Genomic DNA, 23271 nt, shown 5'->3' with positions numbered 1-23271 from the left:
AGACTGCAAAAAGACAGGAGTGCGAACTTAAAGAACAGAAAGAAAAAGAAGAGCGTGAACGTAAAGAACAAAAAGAAAAAGAAGAGCGCGAACTTAAAGAACAGAAAGAAAAAGAAGAGCGTGAACGTAAAGAACAGAAAGAGCGAGAGCAACAAGAGCGTGACCGTCAACACGCTTTGGAAATGAAGCGTCTTGAGGTAGAGATGGAACGCGCTCGTAATGGAAGTCAGGCACACGGTGCAGGAGAACGCGTATTGTTCAAAATGACTGACCTGATGCGGCCGTTTAAGCTTGGAGAGGACATTGGTTTGTTCCTGGTTAACTTTGAGCGAACGTGCGAGAAGCAGGGGTTCTCTCGGGAAACGTGGCCACAGCGCTTGCTCACTTTGTTACCCGGCGAGGCGGCCGACGTAGTCGCTCGCTTGGATAGAGAAGAGGCAGAGGATTTCGACAAAGTAAAATCGAGTCTGCTAAAAAAGTACCGGCTGTCTGCGGAGGCGTTCCGTCGGAAGTTTCGGGAAAATGAGAAAGGCAGAAGTGAGTCATATACAGAGTTTGCGTATAGGCTTATGTCGAACATGCAGGAGTGGCTCAAAGAAGAGAAAGCGTTTGGTGACCACGATAAAGTTCTGCAGTGTTTCGGGCTAGAACAGTTTTATAGTCGGTTACCGGAGAACGTGCGATACTGGGTCTTGGATAGGCCAGACGTTTGTACGGTGGCTAAAGCCGCTGAGCTAGCCGAGGAGTTTGTGACGCGTCGAGCTCGCGGAGCTAAGGACGGTCAAAAGGGTGAATTTGGCTCGAAGTTTGAGAGGCCGAAGTTCACACCCATGAGAGCAAAGGGGAACACGCGTAGTGCGGATGCGAGTGGAAGCAGTGCGACCGAACCTAAGGAGACGGCGGCAGCCGAAGCCGAACGCAGAAAGCGGTTCGAGATGAGGCAAGCGCGCGTTTGTTATACGTGCCAGAAGCCGGGTCACTTTTCGGCGCAGTGTCCGGAAACAACACCAAAAGTTGTGTTTTTTTCAATAGGCAGCACTGACGAGAACATGAAGCTTCTCGAGCCTTACATGCGAGACCTCTTCGTGAACGGGAAAGAGTGCCGAGTGCTTCGCGATTCCGCAGCTACGATGGATGTAGTTCACCCGTCTTACTTAGAACCCCATATGTTCACGGGCGAGTGCGCATGGATCAAGCAAGCCGTGGAAGCTCATAGCGTGTGTCTGCCGGTAGCAAAAGTGCTTATTGAAGGACCTTTCGGAGCGCTTGAGACGGAGGCGGCAGTGTCATCTATGCTGCCACCCCAGTACCCGTACCTATTTTCAAACAGGTCCGATCACCTCCTGCGCGAGAAGGGGCTTTTGTTTGGTGAAGCTAGTGTTCAGGCCTTAACCAGATCGAAGGTTCGGGAGCTCGCTGCAAAGGCGGTAGTTGCGGGGCCGACGTTATCAAACAACGAAAAAGGGTCAGAGGCGCAGCAAGCTGATATTCAGAGCACGCCCGAACTGAATAAAATTGAGTCTGTAGCGTTGAAGGCGCCAGATACTGGAGAGGAAACGCCCGACACGGGAAAGTTAGAAGAGCTATCTACTGATTTGCTCATCGCGCCTACGTCAGACGGACTTGATAGGTTGCTAAAAGTCAGCCGGACGGCTTTGATAGCCGAGCAAAAAAAGGATGGCAGCCTGGAAAACGTGCGCTGCAATGTCAAAGAAGGTATCGCCAGGAAAACTGCGCGTTTTGTGGAAAGAGGTGGAGTCCTGTACCGGAAGTATCTAGACCGCAGAGGAGTGGAGTTCGATCAGCTGATCGTGCCTCAATGCTATCGTCAGGATCTGTTGCGCTTGTCACACGGGGGTTCGTGGTCCGGACACCTAGGAGTTAAGAAAACTAAGGACCGTCTCTTGCAAGAGTACTATTGGCCAGGGTGTTTTCGGGACGCAGACCATTTCGTGAGGACATGTGACACTTGTCAGCGGGTGGGCAAACCAGGGGACAAATCAAGGGCGCCGTTGAAATTGGTACCTATCATAACGGAGCCTTTTAGACGGCTCGTTATTGATACTGTGGGACCTCTGCCGGTAACAGCCACGGGGTACAGACACATTTTGACTGTGATCTGCCCAGCGACAAAGTTCCCTGAAGCAGTGCCGCTTAAAGAACTCAGCTCAGTTGAGATAGTTAATGCACTACTGTCCATATTTGCGCGAGTTGGTTTCCCTGCGGAAATCCAATCAGATCAGGGCACAGTGTTTACTAGCGCTTTGACGACAACTTTTCTCGAAAGGTGTGGGGTAAAGCTGTTACACAGCTCAGTGTACCACCCACAGTCGAATTCCGTTGAGAAGCTCCACTCCGTCATGAAGCGCGTGTTGAGAGCCTTGTGTTTTGAACATCAAACTGACTGGGAGCTGTGTCTGCCTGGTGTGATGTTTGCATTAAGGACCGCGCCGCATGCGGCTACGGGGTTTTCGCCAGCTGAGCTGGTGTACGGTCGCTCGCTTCGGTCTCCGCTTCGCATGCTTCGAGAATCATGGGAAGGTAGGGGCGACGACCCAGTCGTGGTGGAGTACGTGCTTAAGCTCCTCGAACGCTTAAGAAGGGCACAGGAGTTGTCAGGTGAAGCAATGACAAAGGCCCAGCAGAGGGCCAAGGTTTATTATGATCGGACAGCCAGGGCCCGTCGTTTTGAGGTTGGCGATGAGGTCATGATATTGCGCACATCGCTAAACAACAAACTAGACGTGCAGTGGGAGGGCCCAGCACGAATTGTTCAGAAACTGTCGGACGTTAACTACGTGGTAAGTCTGCCAGGAAAGCGGAAAGCACAGCAAGTTTACCACTGTAATCTGCTCAAACCTTATAGACAAAGGGAAGCAGTGGTGTGCATGATGGTAAACGTTCCTGAAGAGCTTCCGGTCGAGCTTCCGGGACTAGGCTCAGTGACGAACAGGGAAGACACCGGTCAAGTCATTAGTGACCTTATCAGTAAAGCACCGCTGTCGCCTGAGCAGAAAACCGAACTACACCAGCTATTACAAGAGTTTCAAGGTCTGTTCTCTGAGAGGCCTGGTAGGACTTCGGTACTTACTCATGATATAGAACTTACCTCCCCAGAGCCAGTACGATCCAAGGCGTATCGGGTGTCACCCCGCCAGAGCGATATTATGGAGGCTGAGGTAAAGAAAATGCTACAGCTCGGTGTTATTGAGGCAGGTGAGAGTGATTATACCTCCCCTTTGATTTTAGTTGAGGTACCGGGCAAGGAACCTCGTCCTTGCGTCGACTACCGCAGGCTTAATTCCATCACTAAGGATCAAATTTATCCGATCCCTAACATCGAGGAGCGCCTTGAGAAAGTTAGTAGCGCTCAGTTTATTTCCACCCTAGATCTTGTCAGGGGTTATTGGCAGGTTCCACTTACAGAAGAGGCTAGTAGGTATGCGGCGTTCATTTCACCAATGGGAACATTCCGTCCTAAAGTGTTGAGTTTTGGTTTGAAGAACGCGCCATACTGTTTTTCAAGCCTCATGGATAAAGTGTTGCGGGGACAGCAAGAATTCGCTTTACCGTATCTAGACGACGTAGCGATATTCTCCGCATCCTGGTCTGAGCATATGGCACACTTGCGGGCAGTGCTAACCCGCCTGCGCGAAGCGGGCTTGACAGTCAAGGCTCCTAAGTGCCAGTTAGCACAGGCCGAGGTTGTCTACCTCGGTCACGTGATTGGTCAGGGTCGTCGCCGCCCCTCTGAAATAAAAGTGGCCGCTGTGCGAGACTTTCCGCAACCGCGCACAAAGACCGATATTCGGTCGTTCTTAGGTGTCGCCGGCTACTATCAGAGGTACATCCCTAGGTACTCTGATATCGCGGCTCCCCTGACGGATGCTCTAAGAAAGACAGAGCCTCAAACAGTCGTCTGGGACGAGACCAAGGAAAGAGCTTTTAGCGCCCTAAAGAGTGCCCTAACAAGCCAGCCTGTGCTACGATCGCCAGACTATACAAAAGGGTTCATTGTTCAGTGCGATGCTAGTGAGCGAGGCATGGGCGTTGTACTGTGCCAACGGGAAAATGGAGAAGTAGAACACCCCGTCCTGTATGCTAGTCGTAAGCTGACCAGTCGTGAGCAGGCGTATAGCGCCACCGAGAAAGAGTGTGCGTGTCTCGTGTGGGCCGTTCAGAAATTGTCATGCTATCTAGCCGGCTCGAGGTTTATCATTGAGACGGATCACTGCCCTCTCCAATGGCTGCAGACCATCTCTCCCAAAAATGGCCGCCTCCTGCGCTGGAGCCTCGCTTTACAACAATATTCCTTTGAGGTGCGTTACAAAAAGGGGAGTCTCAACGGTAACGCCGATGGCTTAAGTCGAAGCCCCTAACGTAGGAATCAGCCTCAAAATTGTTTGTTACTGATGTTTTTCTTCCTGAGGCAGGATTTTTTTAAACATATTGCTTTTGTTTAGTGTTTCAAAGTGATGATATGCTTTCTAGTGCAATTTTTCAATTTGTGGACGCGTTCTGAGTGATGCTAGACTACTGTAAGGAACTAGGCAGTGGTATAAAAAGGGGAAAGAGCCTGGCAGGGCTTAGTGAGGGTTGTGCCGTGCTTGCTGACTGAGCGGTTGAGTTTCAGCGTAGTTCTAACGCTTGCCGGGAACGAGAACAAAAATGTGAACTCTCCCGAAGTCACTTTGCAGTGTCCCGTGCGAACCTGAACGAGAGAACGAGGCCTTCTCTGTGCGCTGCGCTCAAGAAACGTCGAGGGACGCCCGACTTCGGTTATGAGCATCATCGAGCGACATCCCTCCGGACAGCGGATGCAGTCCCCTGTCCATCGGGATCTCCTTCCCCCGGCGGGGCGGTCTGTTGCGTTTCGCCTGCGACACGTGGTTTTGCCGGCGCGACTGCGGCGGGGCGGCAGACATTTTGGCCCGATCGTCGTCGCCGCAACACTCATCGGCAGGTGTTTCCAGGCGCGACTGCGGCGATGCGACCGCAAAGGATCACCCTCTCATTCCAGTCATTGTGCCCGAAACAGGTGATGCCAAAGCAGGGATCATCCTCTCATTCCAGTCATTGTGCCCGAAACAGGCGATGCCAAAGCAGGGATCATCCTCTCATTCCAGTCATTGTGCCCGAAACAGGCGATGCCAAAGCAGGGATCATCCTCTCATTCCAGTCATTGTGCCCGAAACAGGCGATGCCAAAGCAGGGATCATCCTCTCATTACAGTCATTGTGCCCGACCGGCAGCGCTACAACAGGGTGCTACGAGATCGTGCTCGACATGGTGCTACGGCAGCGCTACAACAGGGTGCTACGAGATCGTGCTCGACAGGGTGCTACGAGATCGTGCTCGTCATGGTGCTACGGCATCGCTACGACAGTGTGCGTCACCATTAGCCCATTGTACATTCACGTGCTCGTCTTTTGAGGGGTTCCTTCTTGCCCTCAACTGCGAGAGTATAAAAACAGCTGCCCCCGGACGCCAAAAGGAGGGCTCCGATTTCTTCTGTTGAGTAAAGTGCTCTCCCGTCTCTCTACTTCGGTCAACCTGACCGCCAACTCTTTGCGATGTTAAAATAAACAAGTTGTTTTGTTGTTACCAGTCGACTCATGCTTTGCCGGGACCTTCGGATGCTTCCAGTTGTACCCCAGGCCGCCAGGCCAACGCTACCCTTGGGGCTTGCGACCCAGGTACAACCACGGGCGTCAGCGCCGAGTTCCCAACAGATCGTACCAGCAGTCCGATCCAAACATGGTCCATTCGGGGGCACTCAACTGACAGGCTTTGCTTGTCAGTTGAGTGCCTGTTTTGCCTGTTTTGAAATTTTGCCTGTTTATTTTCGCCACTAGATCGACGATCAAGGTATTTTCAGATTCATATGCACCCTGCCAACAAGGACAAGTCGACATCTGTGACGCCCTATGGACTGTGTCAATTTCATGCTATGCCGTTCGAGCTTTGCAACCCTCCCGCTACTTTAGAAAGATTTATGAACTGACTTCTTCGCGACCAGCAATGGGAAGTGAGTTTGTGCTATCTAGATGACATGATCATTTTCGGAACGTACTTTCAACGAGCATAATGACCGTTTAAGCATCATTTTATGCCGTGTCAAAAACCTGGCTTGGTTCTGAACACCAAGAGTGGCCGTTTGGTGAATAAACGTTATTGCTTGTCCAAATAGTGGATCAAGATTGCGTCTGACTAGACCCTCACAGTATCGAGGCTATCGATGCTTTTAAGCCACCTCAGTCTCGAAAGAACTCCGCACCTTCTTGGGATTATGTTCTTTTGGACCCTGTGCCCAGATTCGCCCACATTGTGCATCCATTGATTCTTCTCTTGCGAAAAGACACCCCGTATGAATGGACACCTTAATGCGCCGCGCAACTTTCTGCTGACATTTCTACATAACTCACTTTCCCTATCCTTCGTCATTTCAATTCACCTGCTTCTACTGAAGTGCGCATTGACGCTAGCGGAATAGACATGGGAGTGGTTCTAGTCCAACACGATAATAACAAAGAGCATGTTGTTGTTTATGCGAGTCATTCTGTAAACGAGGCTGAACGCAATTCCACTGTGATGAAACAAGAATGCTTGGCGCCTGCTGTATTCGGCATTCTGAAGCTTCGCTGCTGCCTCTGCGGACGTCGGCTCACAATTGTCACCTACCACACTTCCTTCTGTTGACTCGTTACTTTTCTTGACCCATCTGGCCATGTCGCAGGATGGCCTTTACGGTTCCAAGGAAGTGATTTTATTGTTTCCTACAAGAATGGATGACATCATGTCAACGCTGATTGTCTTTCCTGTCTCCCTCTAGAAATGACAGCCGATGATGTGGAGCGCACACCATTGACGCCTGCTTCCTAGACGATTCCTGACGTTACTGTGTTCCAGCGAGATTCGCGATCTGACTTTTGTTTGCACACCTTGTTCGCTGATGCCCGCAGTCCCAAGGCCTGCGGTCGCTTTTATTCTGAGACTACTCAGCAAGGGTCGAGGGATAATTTCTGGTTGTTCACGAAAGTCTGCGAGGTGATGTTCTCCGTGCGTTGGCCTGATGTGACATAAAGGCGATCTGGGGTTCATTCGCACATTGCGTCAAATACAGGAGCGTTTGTACTGACCCAAAATGCGTCATACTGCTAAACAATATGTGTCCTGCTGCGACCAATGCCAGCGTGACAAGCTACCCACAAGCGTTCCGTACGGCCTTCTCCACCATGTAGCACAGCCCACTGCGCCTTTCGATCAAGTTGGCATAGAAACGCTACGACGGTTTTCGCCCTCTTCGAAGAACCGCTGGGTCATCATCTCTATCGACCACCTCACTAGATACGCGGAAACCGCAGCCGAACCCTCCTTTAACGCTTCTTGCGTTGCTGTCTTCTTGTTAGGCTTTGTTGTTCTGCGCCATAGTCCACCTCGCGCAATCATCAGCTACCGCGTGGTCGCGAATTAATCGCCTATGCTAATGAGCAATCGCTCTGCCTCTGCACTTCGCAGTGCCGTCATTCAACACCGCAGACAAATGGCTTTTTTGAACGTACAAAGCGCATTTTGGCTAATAAGGTGGCTATAAAAGCGGCATTCAATCACAAGAACTAGCATGATGTCTTACCATTTACCACATATACCTACAATACGGTGAAGCACGAAACCTGAAACTGTACCCCTTCTTACCTAATCTACTGAAGGTGAATTGATGCGCTGCACAGGTGAACACAGGCAGAAACTGACCAAATATAAAGAAAGGAACACGGATTTTCGCTCCGTGCTCCTTTCTTGATTTTTCGTTAGCGTGACATACATACATACATACATACATACATACATACATACATACATACATACATACACACATACATACATACATACATACATACATACATACATACATACATGGTAAAGCTTTATGTGCTCTTAGCTTTAGTATTAAAATTCATGTGCACTTTTCATAAAATGAAAATGGCGCTTTTTGTGGGAGTTCGAGGTAGCCCTCGAAGAAGGGCATAAGCTTTTCAGAGGTGGCATATTGGCACAACGCAAAGCATGGTTCGATGCATTTGTTATCGGACATCAATATTCAGTGCGCGTTAACATTAAGAAATGAAAAATATTCTAATTGGGAAGTTAGCCGTGAGAGATACAGGGTACACGAAAGAGGCTGTGTCCTTGTCAAAGACGTAACAACCCCACCGATGGAGGGGCGGGGGGGTAGAGGGGACCTGCACGTCGTCGCCTTGAAGGGGTTGGGGTAGGGGTAAGCACCAAGCTACACGTTGAAGGCTTTTTAACGTGGGTAACGCGCTTGTGCCTCCCGGAGTCACTTGACCGTCACTCATACGTCATTCCTTAGAGGAGAAAAGAAAAGCAAGGCAGTTCACCGTCTGGTTTCGGTTTCGGGCTCGCTTTTGCGAATTGTTAAGAGAATAATGCAGTTGGTAGTGATCCAGAGCAAAGAATGCAAAAGTGCTGTGAAGTTTTTTTAATTAAACAGGTTCTTGCAAATTTGACACAGTCTTGCTGATGCCTGTATCTATGTCATGTAATGACATACATGTAATTGTACTACGTGACCAGATTAAAACCGCGCAGCGCATAACAGTGCAGCGGATAATTAGGGCTGTCTAAAGTTTTGGGTCCGGGGGGAAGGGGGGGGAGGGGCAAGAGCACCTTCGCCCCACGCGTGATTGAAGCGGCCCTTGTTCTCATGGCTAGGCTATTTTCATATCCACTGCAAGACGACGGCCTCTCCAAGCGATCTGATTATACCCTCATGTTGCGCCAGCTGATTCCAATTTGCGCCTGCAAAATTTCTAATTTCATCAATCCTCCCTTCGTATTCTTTGTGTAAATTTAACTGCCCACCGGTTATCTGTCCTACGCCTTCTATGGCCTGCCCAGGTCCACTTTTTTCTCTTATTGTCAACTGCAATATTGGCTATCCCCGTTAGCTCACTGATCCTCCCCGCTCTCTTCCCGTCTGAAATGCTCTACTGGCGCAAGGAAAACTATGCGGAAAGAAGCAGGGACAGAAAGAGCGCCATCCTTCCTGCCTCTTCACTGTACACGTGTCATTTTTCGGCCCATCGCTCTATGCGCGGTCTTTAACTTGTGCCCTTCTGTTTGGTTAATATGGTCACTCCTATTATTACAAACTAGAGTGGCCGAGCGCTCTCATGCGATCCACTAGGAAAGACTATAATGGTATGACCAATGTTCGCAGGCCTCGAAGGAGGCACGCCTTCGGCCTCGTAAGCTGGGCGGCACTTCGTCGTCGGCCGCGGCGCTGCAGTCGTCGTTCCGGAGCCCCGAGGCGAGCAGCAGCCGGCAGCTGTTTCCACGGCGGACGCAGTCACTTCCTGGATCGAAGACGAGCCGCTTCCGGGCCGTGAGCCGCGAGCCGCCCCAGTCGGACTTGGAGGAGAACAGCATCGCGGTCGCCAGCGGGCGCCACGCGCAGCAGCGGCACACGCCCCTGCTGGCGGCCGCCGGCACGCGGCTGCGATACGTGCCGGCCAGGAATACGCACACGGTACGTCTCGCGCTTGTGTGTTCACGTTTCTTTGCCTCTTCGACTTTCGCCCTGTCGCTTTGTGCTGCTGCTATCGCGCACAGCGCGTCAGGGGGTGGTTCAGGGCGTGTATACGGTGGGCGTGGTCACCTTGCCCACCTCAGACCGAGGCCACCTCAGACCGGTCAGACCGTGGCCACCTTAGCCGCTATTATGCGTGACACCGCTCAGAAGCATTGCAGAAACTGCAGTGCTTCCCTTTCTCTTAACCTGCGAGGCCAGAGGGGACGCAGATAGAACTGTAGCGAGGAGAAGCAGGGGAGGGAGCAGAAGAAAAGGCAGTTCCCGCGTACATGAGAAGGGTGGAGGTGACGTGAGAAGGCGAGGGAGCCCCACTACTATACGACAGCGGTTGCGGGGAAACAGGATAAGCCTAATTTCAAGGTACAGTGCAGTACGTTGCTACTATTTCTGAAAAATAAATGCCATGCAGATATGTCAAGTGCGCAACTCACGCAGGGTGTGCAGAAGCAGAGCCACATTAATTAAAGCTCACAGCAGGGCTCAAGAGACACTATGGTAGTGGTCGACCGTGAAATTAACGCTTCCGTACCCGCCTCGTTAGCTCTGCTGCTTTGGTATTGCTAAAGGTCGTGAATTTGATCCCAACCGAGGCAGCGGGATTTCGTCGGTGGCGGAACAGAAAACGCTCGTGCATTTGGAATTTGGCACACGTTAAAGAACGAACGTCACCGTGTCAAAATTAATCCGGGGTTCGCCAGTATGGCTTGCCTCATAATCCGAGCGTGGTTTTGGCACGTACAGCCCCATAATCCAATTCAAGATTATTACTTCTGCCACAATGCGATGTGCATTGTGGCAGAAGTAATAAACTTGAATTGAAATCACAACGCTCAACCCTGTCAGATGTTATAAAATATGTCGTACAACAACTCCTCAAGCAAACACCTCTCCCTGTGTGTTCTGTGTACGACGCAGACAAATCGCAGTGGTCCACGCAAGGTACCATTTGACATCAACTCACCGCTCTCGGGTTAGCCGAAACATTGAGGAAACTATAGTTTAGCCGTCAATATCACCGCTAAATATCGTCAATCAAAGCATCCAGCACAGAAAGCTTCGCTTACATCGATTGCTACAGTGCGTGAGATCTGCGTAATTTCTTATTCATTTATTTATTTTACCTCAAAGGTCCCATAAGGAATATTAGGTGAGGGGTGGGTACAAGGGATATAACATAATTACAATAAAAATTGGTGTATACAGTTCAAAAGACTACAAGTGAGGAAGTAAATGCAAGGCCGGATAAATAAATGCTCAAGAGCATGCTCTGCATAGAGAAACCTCTAAAGACGACCGTTTAGAGAGTTACGACTGCTTTTTCGTATCGAGTATCTGTGTTTTACCTGGGCCTTCTCGTACGCTGATTCCGAAGCAATCTATAAATGGGCGCCGACCCCTAAGGTTGTACAGTCCCCTACCCTCCGCGCCTTTGCATGTGCACAGCTAGGTGGTACTCGCTTTCATGCACTGCTTAGTCTATGGTTCCGCGTTAAGAGTAGAATGCGAGAGATTTTTAGTACAGCTGTTCCATTTTCTCGATGTCTTCTATAAGTAAAAATTTACAGCGGCTTAGCTCAGCTAACCCTGGATAAGCAAAGCGAAAGCTTGGTTTAGCCTGGTGAAGTCTTGGTTTGACTTGGTTAACCTTTGACTTAGCTGTAAGTATTATACTTAGGTTTACAATCACCGTTAAGCCAGGTATGACGGCTGTGAGTAGGTCGGTGGTTAGACGTGGTTGTGATTAGGCTTGGGTAGACACGCATCGTTCGACGGTGCGAGGCCTGTAGTGCCACAGGGAAAGCGCAAGTGCTAGACATGCAAAGAGACGCCGCGAACATGCGCGGCTTCGAAGCACAAACGGACAGGGCGCGAGCGCGGTCGCTGCATTGTTCACGAAGGTACGACGCCCGTTGGCTTGCTCTTCAGTGAAGCAGTTCTCCGGGCGATCTCCGCGGGCTGGTCAGACGCCGCTTCGCCAGGACGGCTTAAAGCGTCCCGGGCAACTCTCAGAGAAGACGGCGCCGCCTCGCTTTCATCCATGGCCAAGCCATTGTTGCCAGGTCGGACGAGGCTGCGTAGCCCAAAGCAAGAGAAATTGTCGACCAAATGTAGCCAAACACAAACAAATTGCAGAAAATATTGTAACCAGGTATAATCATTCTTATTTACAGTTTTATTTGTATATGTATTTTCGCATTCGACTACAGCCATCCTTTTATGTACAACCCGTCGTAACAAAATGCCCGTGACGCCGTGACGGTCAACCCTTGACATCAACAACAGCTGCATTACATGGCATTACATCCTAACCACTGTAGCTACATGATGCTTGCACGAAGAACACTTTCTGGTAGGCCCCGGAAAATCTTAAGTTCCAGCCAATCACTGCAGAGGGCGACAAAAACCGACCACGCCAAGAAAACCACCACCTCCACTCCGCAGGGCTGCCGTCGTGAGCTCACATTTCCCCGCTAGAGGCCCCGTAGCAAGCAAAAATTTTACCATAAATAAACTTTCTTTCAAGCCTATCACTGTTTTTATTATGTCACGGATAGTACTCAATTATTATTTTCAGTTATATACAATAATATTGTCACGCTGCACGACACAACCGAAGGAAGAGAAAGTAGAGATGTGGGCGAGGAGATGGCCGCTGCCTGTTGGCCTTGCGTAACTGTCCTGTGCCTTGCTCTAGGCTAACTATCTATCATCTTGTAAAGAAACCCGTCCCATCCGTGACAATTTTGGTGGAGGTGCGGGGCAAATCACACTGGACGACCGAGCTAAACGACCCCTTCGACGCAGCAAACGGTTGGCCGGGCTACCACCGGGAGACGCTGACATGAGTGATTCGGACGGAGGTGACGCTCGCGAGGAAACCGTGGAAGAAAGCATTAGCACAAGGCAAGCTGGCTACTGAACACCTCATCGAGAAGCACGCACATCCTCAGGCAAAGCGAATGAGGACATCGAAGACTGGTTGAACCAGAGGGTGAGCTGCCACAATGAATGAAGCGCGTCTGGGCAGCTTTTTAACGTCGTCTTTTCCTTGCCCTAATTGCCCGGATGTGGTTCGGTGATAACGAGGGCTAGCTCACAACTTGGGAAACCTTCGTCGAAGAGATAAGGAAATGCTGTGGTGATTCGCTTTCGAAAAAAAAAAGGGCTGAGCAGACACCTTCGCGACGAGTGCAGTTACCGGGAGAGACGTGCAGTACCTACATTTGAGGAAGTCCTGATGCTTTGCGGAATTGCGAACACAGATATGTCGGACGAGGATAAGGTTGGACACCAACTCAATAGAGTTGCCGAAGATGTATATAATTTCTTTATCTGTAAGGACGACCTCAGTACCCCTTCCGACTGAAGTGCCCCCGTTACTTAAGGTGTCACTGTCGTACTTTCGAGGCTCTTAAAACGGCCACATTCTTCACAAGTTTTGTCGGCTGGACAACGTGACCAACGTAGCAAGTGTGGACGTATCTGCCCCTGATGACCTTGTGACTTTAGTACGACGAGTTAACAGAGGTGAGCTCGTACATTTTCAAGGTCCATATGCCAATCGCATGTGCCACCGATGCTCCGTTGAAGAGCGCTACTGCGAGGCACTGGCAGCGTGGCCACGACCTACCTACATCGACCATCCCGTTTACGACAACACCCATGCCCACACCCTAGTCCAGCCACAGCCTGCGAGTTTTGAACGTCGACACGACGGGCAGCAGCGACGTGTGTCTTCCGTCCACAACACGCCTTGGAGATATGTGTCCAGCTTCAATGAAAATCGCAGGCCGCCTGTTTGCTACAACTTCGGAGCTCAGGGACACATCGCGAGGTATTGCAGCCGTCGCCCACAGCGTGTTCCGCAAGATCGCGCATATTCACCCCACATGCAAGAAGCTGCATCTTGACAACCATTTGTCCCTTTTCATCAGCTACCTCGGGAGTACATGCCAAGGAATGACTCCCCAGTATTTGACCACAGCCTGGCACCACCGCCGACCCGGACAAGTCGATGGTCACTTTCTCAAAAGCATCCGCCTATCCTGATGTTAAACAGCAAAGTGTGTGTTTGTGTCGATGGTGTAAATACTGTGGCTTTGGTAGATACCGGTGCTTCCGTGTCTGTGATTAGTCTTTCTTTCATGAATTGCCTAGGAACGAAAGTCATGTTTGCTTGGCCCGAAAATACCACGTTTCGCGGAGTCGGCGGTGAACTGTTACGTCCTGTGGGAGTGTGTTCCGTTGTCGTAACCATTGATGGAAAGGCACTTCGAAAGGAATTTACTGTACTTGCACGGCCACGCATGACGTAATTCTTGGTATTTTACGGGAGTGTGGAGAAACATTAGACTGCAGGTCTGGTGAAAGTTCACTAAGCAGCGATGTCAGACCACCAACGTTTGACGACGTTCCATTAAATTGTGAAGAAATATTTTTTGTCTCCACTGATGTAAGTGTGCCTGCGCAGATGGCAATGTTCATCCCAGTGACCTTGTCACATGCCCGTGTTGGCTTATGCTGTGGATTAATTGAACCCGAATACGTCAACACTCTAAAGAAGAATGTACTTGTCTTTCGCTCACTTATGGAAGTTGTAAAAGGTTGTGCTCACGTGTGTACGCTGATTGGGGGGTGTCTTCCGAGTCAGTTGTTTTGCCTGCAGGACTGAAAGTAGCACGCTTCGAGGAAGATGGTGTTGTGAGCAGTCGCGCAGTTGCTACTTCCACGACTGCAAGCAAATCGCTCAGCGACCACTCTTCAAAATTTAAGAGCATGTTTAATCATTCGCTTCCCTCTTCCCACCAACAAACGGTCCAAGAGCTCCTTGCCCTCTATGCTTCAGTGTTTGACTTTGCACAAGAGCGTCTACGTTCACCACCTCACTCCCGCGTATACCACTGCATCAATACTGGAACAGCGTCGCCAATACGACAGAAGCCGTACCGCGTTTCGTCAGCCGAGCGCAAAGTGATCGCCGAACAAGTTACAGATATGCTACAGAAAGGCGTCATCCAGTAGTCCAACAGTCCGCGGGCAACTGCAGTTATATTGGTCAAGAAGAAATATGACTCATGGCGATTTTGCGTCGACTACAGGCGCCTAAACGCCGTGACAATGTGCATCCTCTCCCGCTTATAGATGACGCCGTTGACTGTTTACATTCTGCCTCGTAGTTCTCCTCTGTCGATCTGCGCTCAGGCTACTGGCAGATACCTGTGCACCCCCCAGACAAGGAGAAGACTGCCTTCATAACGCCGGATGGACTCTTTGAGTTTAACGTAGTGCCTTTTGGTTTGTGTAATGCTCCGGCAACATTCGAACGATTTAGGGAAACGATTTTGCGCGGACTTTGATTAGAAGTATGTACCTGTTACCTGGACGTCGTTGTCATTTACGGCAAGACATTGCACGAGCATAACCAACGACCGGAAGTTGTCCTTGACTGCATGTGGCAAGCTGAACTGATATTAAACTCCAGTAAGTCCCACTTTGTCGAGCATCAAACACTTGTTTTAGGTTTCCTCGTCGACAAAGAAGGCATCCGCCCAGACCCGCAGAAGCTTGCAGCCGTTCGTGACTTCCACCAGCCGAAGACGGCGACAGACCTCCGCAGTTTCCTGGGATTACCTTCGTACATTCGCCGTTTTATTAAGGACTTTGCATGCCTAGCTCAGCCGCTCACGGCACTCCTTCACAGGGACACGCCGTTCACATGGACTACTGAGTGTGAGTTTACATTCCGTCAACTAAAATGTCTGCTCACCTCAGCTCCAATTTGGCGCCACTTTGATCCTGAGGCCCCAGCTGAGCTTCACACCGATGCTAGTGGTCTGGGCGTTGGAGAAGTACTTGTACAGATACATGGCGGACGCCAACAAGTCATCGCCTACGCAAGCCGTACTCTTAGCAAGGCTGAGCAGAGTTATACCGTAACCGAATTGGACTGCCTTGCGGTAGTCTTCGCCACCCACAAGTTCCGGCCATACTTGTACGGCCGCTGCTTCACCATAGTGAGAGACCACCATTCTTGTTGTTGGTTGGTTGAACTACGCGATCCACCTAGTCGATTAGCTCGGTGGCCATTACGGCTTCAAGAATACGATTTTTACGTCACATACAGAAGTGGTCGCTGTCACACCGATTCTGACTGTTTATCTTGCCTTCCGTCAGTAGCCTGCGAGATATGGACGATGACGTAGATGAGTACCTCCTTACCAGCTCTCAACAGCTTCCTGATGCGACCGCTTTCGAGCGTGAGTAAAAGCATGACCCTTCCCTTAGACCTATTCTTGACGCCGCTCTGTCATCAGCACGGGGCTCACCTTTCATTAGTGTTCAAGGTTTATTGTATCAGACGAATCATTCTGTTGACGGCCCTCCACTTCTCGTGGTTCCCCAAACATTGAGATCTATGATCCTTCCAGCCATGCACTATGGCATCACGTCAGCCCACCTTGGCTTAGCTCGGACGCTCCGCGGACTTCGCCAACGTTTCTATTGGCCCAAGCTCTGGAAGGAGGCGAAGCAGCACGTTTCCAGCTGTGCTATTTGCCAATGACATAAGCAGTTAACGAAGCCTTCTGCGGATGCCCTGCAGCCAGTTAAGCCGCCGATCTTGCCATTTGAAAAAATTGGCGTCGACTTGCTGGGTCCCTTCCTCAAGTCTACTACCGGACGTCCCTGGATTAGTGTGTGCGTGGACAATTTGACCCGGTATACTCAGACAGTGGCGCTTGCTTCGGCTACAGCAGCTTACGTTTCATCTTTTCTGCTGTACTAACTCTGTTTTTCAGGTGTCGTGAAAGCAAAATATTGTTCAGCATCGTCCGCCTAGGGTTGCTTGGGGTGGTTCTATGCGCTCTCACTGCTTGTTTTTGAACCACGTGTCAGCTACAGTTTTCCCTTTCTGCGCTTGCATTCTATTCTTTGATCGTACATCAAGACAATGTTCAATCTGGCCAGAAATTGGTCATCTGGCTCAAAGTTGTCGCAGCATCCTTACTTGCGAGATCATTATTTAAGGAAAAAACCCGTAAAAAAAATACAAAGGACCAGAAGAGAGGTTCACACCACAACGACAATAAAGCTCAGTCGAAAACCAGTCGTTGTGGTGTTTACCTCTCATCTTGTTCTTTGTGTTTTTTTACTGCTTTTTTCCTTAAAGTATGTACCAACTGGCCCAGATTTCAACCCTTCTGCTTGCGAGATCATTTCTAATGTTTGTGTTGCCAGTCTATTTCTCTGATCGGTTTTAGCCACGGAGACGAGGCAGCGACCCTGCTACAGCAGCGTTTGACGCAGGCAAGCACAAAGGAGCGCAAAAAAATTGGAGATGGCTTAAGCTTCGCCTTCAAGAGTGCAACGCGATAGCATTCAAAGATCCGTGTCTGTTCGTCACGCTTCCCGGCAACCGCAGCTTTCTTGCGGATGCGCGGAGGCGCGCGCGACGGTCTTGTTGCAAGGAATCGAGTGGGCCGCACAGCTCGAAAAAGAAGCTTGTGTTGGAGTTTCCGCGTAACAGAATTAGAGTATTTTAGTTAAGCGTCTCTACGGCACTCTAAACTCCGAGTTGCCCCGCTAAGCCACAGTGCAGCGGCGAGCGATTTTCACATTTTAGTTATACGTTTAGCGTAGCGGAGTGGAACTTTCGTAGTTGCAGCGCCCTATGGCGAAATTCAGCGTAATGAAAGCAAATAAGAACACCCATTGAACACTTTTATAAAGTAAAAGGTTTATATATATATATATATATATATATATTGTGACGAAGAAGATCGGCAGGTTGAAAAGCCCTGTTGCCATCGCGTGGCTCGTACTCAGTTCGTTCGCTGGCTGCGCCCTACCTGCTGGTGCTGACTTTGTCGCTGCTGCTCTACGAGCCGAATAAACCTCCCCTCACAATTGGTGGAGGCGATGGGTACAAGCGGAATTCTGGAACTTCGTAATCGGACACTGCAACCCGCCTTCATTATGCCGGAAGAAGGAGCACCACAACAACAACCCGCTGCCCTGGTGACTACCGTGGTCTGCCCTGGCCCGCTGCGTCAACACGACCCACCCATCTTCAGCGGTACCGAAGACCATGACGTAGAAGACTGGCTCGCTGACTACGACCGGGTGAGCATCCACAACCACTGGGACGACACCAAAAAACTGAATTACATGTCGTTTTATTTGAGTGGTGTCGCCAGCGTGTGGCACCGCAACCACGAACGTGATTTGACGACGTGGACGGCCTTCAAGACTAACGTGACAGAGGTATTTGGGCGCCCGGCGGTTCGCAAGCTTCGCGCCGAGCAACGTTTGCGTGGCCGCGCGCAATAGTGCGGGGAGACGTTTACCAGTTTTGTAGAAGATGTTGTCAACCTCCGTAACTGCGTTGACGTTGCAATGGCTGATGCCGAGAAGATCCGCCATATCTTAAATGGCATTGAAGACGACGCCTTCCAGATGCTGTTGCCGAAAAATCCGTCGACAGTCTTTGAACTCGTCAGTCTCTGTCAAAGCTTCGACTAACTACGCAAACAACCCGTAGCCGCCCGCCAATCTACACCTCAGGCTACTTCAATGTCGAGCTTGGCTGTTGCCCCGGACAACACTTCGCTGCTGCTGCAGATCAAAGAGTTCGTCCGTGAAGAGGTGGCTTGTCAGCTTTCCCTGATTCCACTTACACACGGCCTGTCGAGTACTCCATTGGCGCCCGCTCTCCAATCTGCCATCAAGGAGCAGGTAGCCGACCACATTTCACCTTCTCTCCCGCAGGCATCGACTGCCGCTCCCCTGACGTACGTGGAAGTCGCGACGAGGCCTGCGCCACAGGCCTACGGCCCCCTTCGCCCACCTTCGCACCCACCCGTATCCCCGGGCGTCTGCGTCAGCAGGCGTTTGGTGTGTGGCGACACCACGTACCCGAGCACACGAGGGTTGGACCCTCCCGCGTGTAGCCGTGCGTGGCTTTGCCGTGTCCGGGGAAAGGGGGATCCTGGGGGTTGAGCCGATGCCGGGTGTTTGGACCTTTAAGGCCCCCCGGCGGAGGCAACACACCTCTTTGGCCTCTGCTTCACGTAGACGGCACCCCCGGACTGACCCACCCGGGGGAAATCGGCAGTCGCCTCTTCCTGTCTCTCTCTCTCTCCTGAAACCTTTATCTCTCACTTTTTGATCTTTCCTGTCTTCTTCTCTCTTCCAGTTACTTCCTGTCTCCACGGCGCCAAGGGTTAACCTTGTGTGAATAGCCAACCTAGGTTATTTCATATTTGGTTATAGTGGTAATGTACAGCTGGCGTTTGCAGGCCGTGTTTCACAGGCCCTGCAGCGTCCCCTTGTAGGACTCCACGGTGGGTGGCTGGCGTTACTGCCGAAATTACAATGTCTTATGGCGTCTTCTTTCCCCCCACTACCTGATCGCTACCTGAAGAGGGGGCGCACCGATGATGTCTTAGAATTTTTTGCCCGTCAAAAAGAAATTTTTCCTCGATTCCATGTAGTCCACTCTGAAACACCAAACAAACCCGTTCGAACAATCTCACCATTCCTCGTGTCCAAGTCTCTGACCCAAGTTTTTGGTACCCGTTACAAAGCATCCAGAATGGCAAGCGGTGATCTCCTCTTGGAGCTCCGCAACCTGAAGCAATATGAAAAGCTACCCAATCTAGTATCATTTGGCGACGCCAAAGTAACAGTAACACCGCATCGTACTATGAATACCAGCCGTGGCGTAGTCTACGATGATGATCTCTTGGAGCTGACTGAGGCTGAGCTCTTGGAGGGCTTCAGCGAGCAGAACGTCATCCATGTTAAGCGAATTAAGATGAGGCGTGATAATAAGGGAATTCAGACCAAACACCTGATACTTACTTTTGGCACAAGTGTTCTGCCCGAGTCCATCGAGGCCGGCTATATCAAGCTCCGTGTTCGCCCATATGTTCCAAATCCCCTGCGTTGCTTCAAATGCCAGCGTTTCGGTCACAGTTCACAGAGCTGTCGAGGCCGCCAAACCTGTACGAAATGCAGTGCTCATGAGCACACCTCTGAAACTTGTGAAAACTCTCTCCATTGTGTAAACTGTGAAGGGCAGCACGCTGCATACTCGCGGTCGTGCCCATCGTGGAAGAAAGAAAAGGAGATAGTTACAATTAAAGTAAAAGAAAACATAAGTTTCAAAGAGGCACGCAGGCGGGTGTCCTTCCTGCCAAAGCACACCTTTGCCGATGTGGCGCGTCAGGGGGCAGCGCCACAACGGTCTCCGGCGGCTGTCCGACCCACACCCAGTGAGGCGGCAGTGACGCCATCCGCCCCCTCGGCGGCTGCAGCTAACGCTGCTACGCCAACCCAGGAGAAGGGGCCATCTACCTCCGGGCAGGTCAATCTCAAAGGCCTCGTCCAACGTGCCGAGGCCGTCACGTCAAACAAAGCGCTCGGAGGAGCGCCTGTCCAGCGCCTCGCAAGAGGCGATGGACACAACAACCAGCAAGACGGCGCCACCAGCGCCTAAGGAGCGGCGAGGCACTCTCGACCGCTCCAATAGAGACAAAACTCCCGTCACAGCGCCTGAAAAACGCCCGTGAGCTAACTCTTCTCTCTTAAACACACAGCACCCAACACACTTATCATAATGGAAACACAAATACTACAGTGGAATGTACGAGGACTTTTACGTAACCTCGACGACATTAACGAACTGTTACACAAACATAATCCAAGGTTGCTGTGTGTTCAAGAGACACATCTGAAACCTACAAACACTAATTTCCTTCGTAATTACTCTATCTTTCGGAATGACCGCGACGAGGCTACCGCCTCTAGCGGTGTAGCAATAGTAGCCCACAGATCTGTCGCTTGCCGACCCGTCGCCCTTAACACGCCCCTCGAGGCAGTGTCAGTTCGGGCCATTTTTTTTCACAAATTAATAACAGTGTGTTCCATTTATATACCGCCAAACCAACGTCTCGAAAAAACAGACTTTTATAACCTCATTGACCAGCTCCCCGAGCCTTACATACTCGTGGGAGATTTCCTTTTAAACTCCAGCGCGTGCCTCTTTAATAAGAAAGAACCGACCTACTACAATCCACAGCATAATTCATACTCCTCAATAGACCTGTCTATCGGTTCTGGTTCTATCTTCCCTGATTTAGAGTGGTCTGTAATTAAAAATCCATTTGGAAGGAATATCACTTCCCATTAACTCTAAACCTAGTAACACAACATGACTCCCCTCCGCCTGTTCCTCGCTGGAAACGAGCCGAGGCTAATTGGGAATGCTTTAAAGAATCCACCTACATATTACCAGATTTTATAAGTGATTTTAGCATAGATCATGCCGTATCATATTTTACCGCTTTTATCATTGATGCAGCAGAGAAATTCATCCCTCAGACAAACCGCACTTCATTGAAAAGACTGGTGGAATAACGATTGCCGAAAGGCACGGAGGAGACAGAATAAAGCCTGGGGCAAACTACGCGAATGCCTTACCGCCGAAAATTTAGTAGAATTCAAACAGATTAAATCTCAGGGAAGACGAACGCGAAGACAGGCAAAGAGGGCAAGCTGGCTTAGAAGGCTAAAGGGACAAGAAATTCATCCGTTGCCCCTAGTAAACGATGAAGGCAATAGCTTAGAAGATCAAGCTGACGCACTCGGGGAACATTTTGAGCGGATTTCCAGCTCAAATAATTATTCCAAGGCATTCCTAAAGCACAAACAAATAGCAGAACGTGAGGCCATCTACCGCAAATGCAGACAGAACGAATTATATAACCAGCCATTTAACATTCCCGAATTGACAGCTGCTTTGACTGCATGTCAGAGCTCCGCACCTGGCCCTGACAGGATCATGTACGATATGCTTAAACATCTCCACAATGATACTCAAATAACGCTACTCGCACTTTTCAATGCTATATGGGCTGCCGGGTACCTCCCATCTAAATGGAAAGAAGCTATTGTTATCCCTGTTTTGAAGCACGGTAAAGATACATCACTGCTGACCAGCTACCGTCCTATAGCGCTTACGAGCTGTCTTTGCAAGCTTTTTGAAAAAATAATCAATCGCCGCCTCGTACATTTTCTAGAGTCTACCAATATGCTTGACCCACTTCAATGTGGCTTCAAGGAAGGACGATCTACAACCGACCAGCTCATGCGCACTGAATCAAACATTCGCGATGCTTTCGTACATAAACAATCCTTCCTATCCGTATTTCTTGACATGGAAAAGGCGTACGATACAACTTAGCGGTACGGAATATTGCGCGAGCTGTCGGCGCTGGGCATCCGCGGCAATATGTTAAACATTATCGAAAGCTACCTACAAAACCGTACATTTCGGGTGAAAATAGGTAATGCACTGTCGCGTACATTCACACAGGAAACTGGTGTACCCCAGGGAGGCGTACTCAGTTGCACTGTCTTTGTCATTAAGATGAACACGCTCCGCGCTGCATTACCGCCAGCCATTTTCTATTCTGTTTACGTAGATGACATGCAAATAGGTTTTAAATCCTGTAACCTTGCAGTGTGCGAAAGACAAATACAGCAGGGATTGAACAAGATATCTAAGTGGGCAGACGAAAACGGGTTTAAAGTGAATCCGAACAAAAGTTCTTGTGTGCTTTTCACAAGAAAGAGAGGGGTCGTTGCAGATCCCAATATCGATATATATGGCCAGCAAATCCCTGTGAACAAAGAGCACAAGTTCTTAGGTACCATACTTGACTCTAAACTAACATTTATTCCACACATAACGTATCTCAAGGTGAAATGCTTAAAAACAATGAACTTACTGAAAATTTTATCGCATACAACATGGGGCAGCGACAGAAAATGTTTGATGAATCTTCACAAAAGCCTCATTCGATCACGATTGGACTATGGTGCCGTGATTTATCATTCCGCAGCCCCGAGCGCGCTAAAGATGCTAGATCCGGTTCACCATTTAGGAATCCGCTTGGCCACTGGCTCTTTCAGAACAAGTCCCATTGAAAGTTTGTATGTAGAATGAAATGAGTGGTCACTCCATCTTCAAAGAACATACATCAGCCAAACATATTTCCTGAAAATCCACTCCAATCCTCAACATCCATGTTTCAATACCGTTAATGATATGACATATGATACACTCTTTCGTAATCGTTTCTCTGTAAGACAGCCCTTTTCACTTCGTGTGAGGGAGCTTAGTGTTGAAATGGATGCCCCACTCCTCAAACTTCGCCTAATGCCTCCAGCTAAGCTGCTACCTCCTTGGGAGTGGCAAATGATACAATGCGATATATCTTTCCTACAAGTTACAAAGGAAGCCCCAGATATCGAAATCCGAATGCATTTCCTGGAACTCCAGTACAAGTACTCCTGCACGGAGTTCTACACAGACGCATCGAAATCACGCGACGGGGTGTCCTATGCAGCTGTCGGTCCATCCTTCTCGGAATCCGACGTACTGCATCCGGAAACTAGTATCTTTACGGCTGAGGTCTACGCACTGTTGTCGACTGTAAAGCATATAAATAAATCAAAACTCCAGAAATCAGTTATATATACGGACTCCCTAAGTGCTGTGAAGGCCTTAATATCATTTTCTAAGCACAAAAATCCAGTAATCAATGAACGATATTCCGTCCTATGTAAAGCGTATATATGTAACCAGCATGTCA

General features: G+C 49.8%; 1 protein-coding gene across 2 annotated transcripts in view; it reads left to right on the top strand.

Annotated features, from left to right (window-relative positions):
- Nucleotides 1-23271, top strand: part of LOC142580131 (uncharacterized) — a 462133-nt gene that overhangs the window by 357114 nt on the left and 81748 nt on the right. For both annotated transcript variants that reach the window (XM_075690951.1, XM_075690952.1), the window contains exon 5: nucleotides 9242-9550. In XM_075690951.1, coding sequence (XP_075547066.1) covers nucleotides 9242-9550 — 309 coding nt within the window. The remainder of the gene's footprint in view (nucleotides 1-9241; nucleotides 9551-23271) is intronic.

Source organism: Dermacentor variabilis, chromosome 4 (assembly GCF_050947875.1).
Source record: "Dermacentor variabilis isolate Ectoservices chromosome 4, ASM5094787v1, whole genome shotgun sequence".
NCBI classification, from domain to species: Eukaryota; Metazoa; Arthropoda; class Arachnida; order Ixodida; family Ixodidae; genus Dermacentor; species Dermacentor variabilis.
This window is presented reverse-complemented; position numbering and strand designations above follow the sequence as displayed.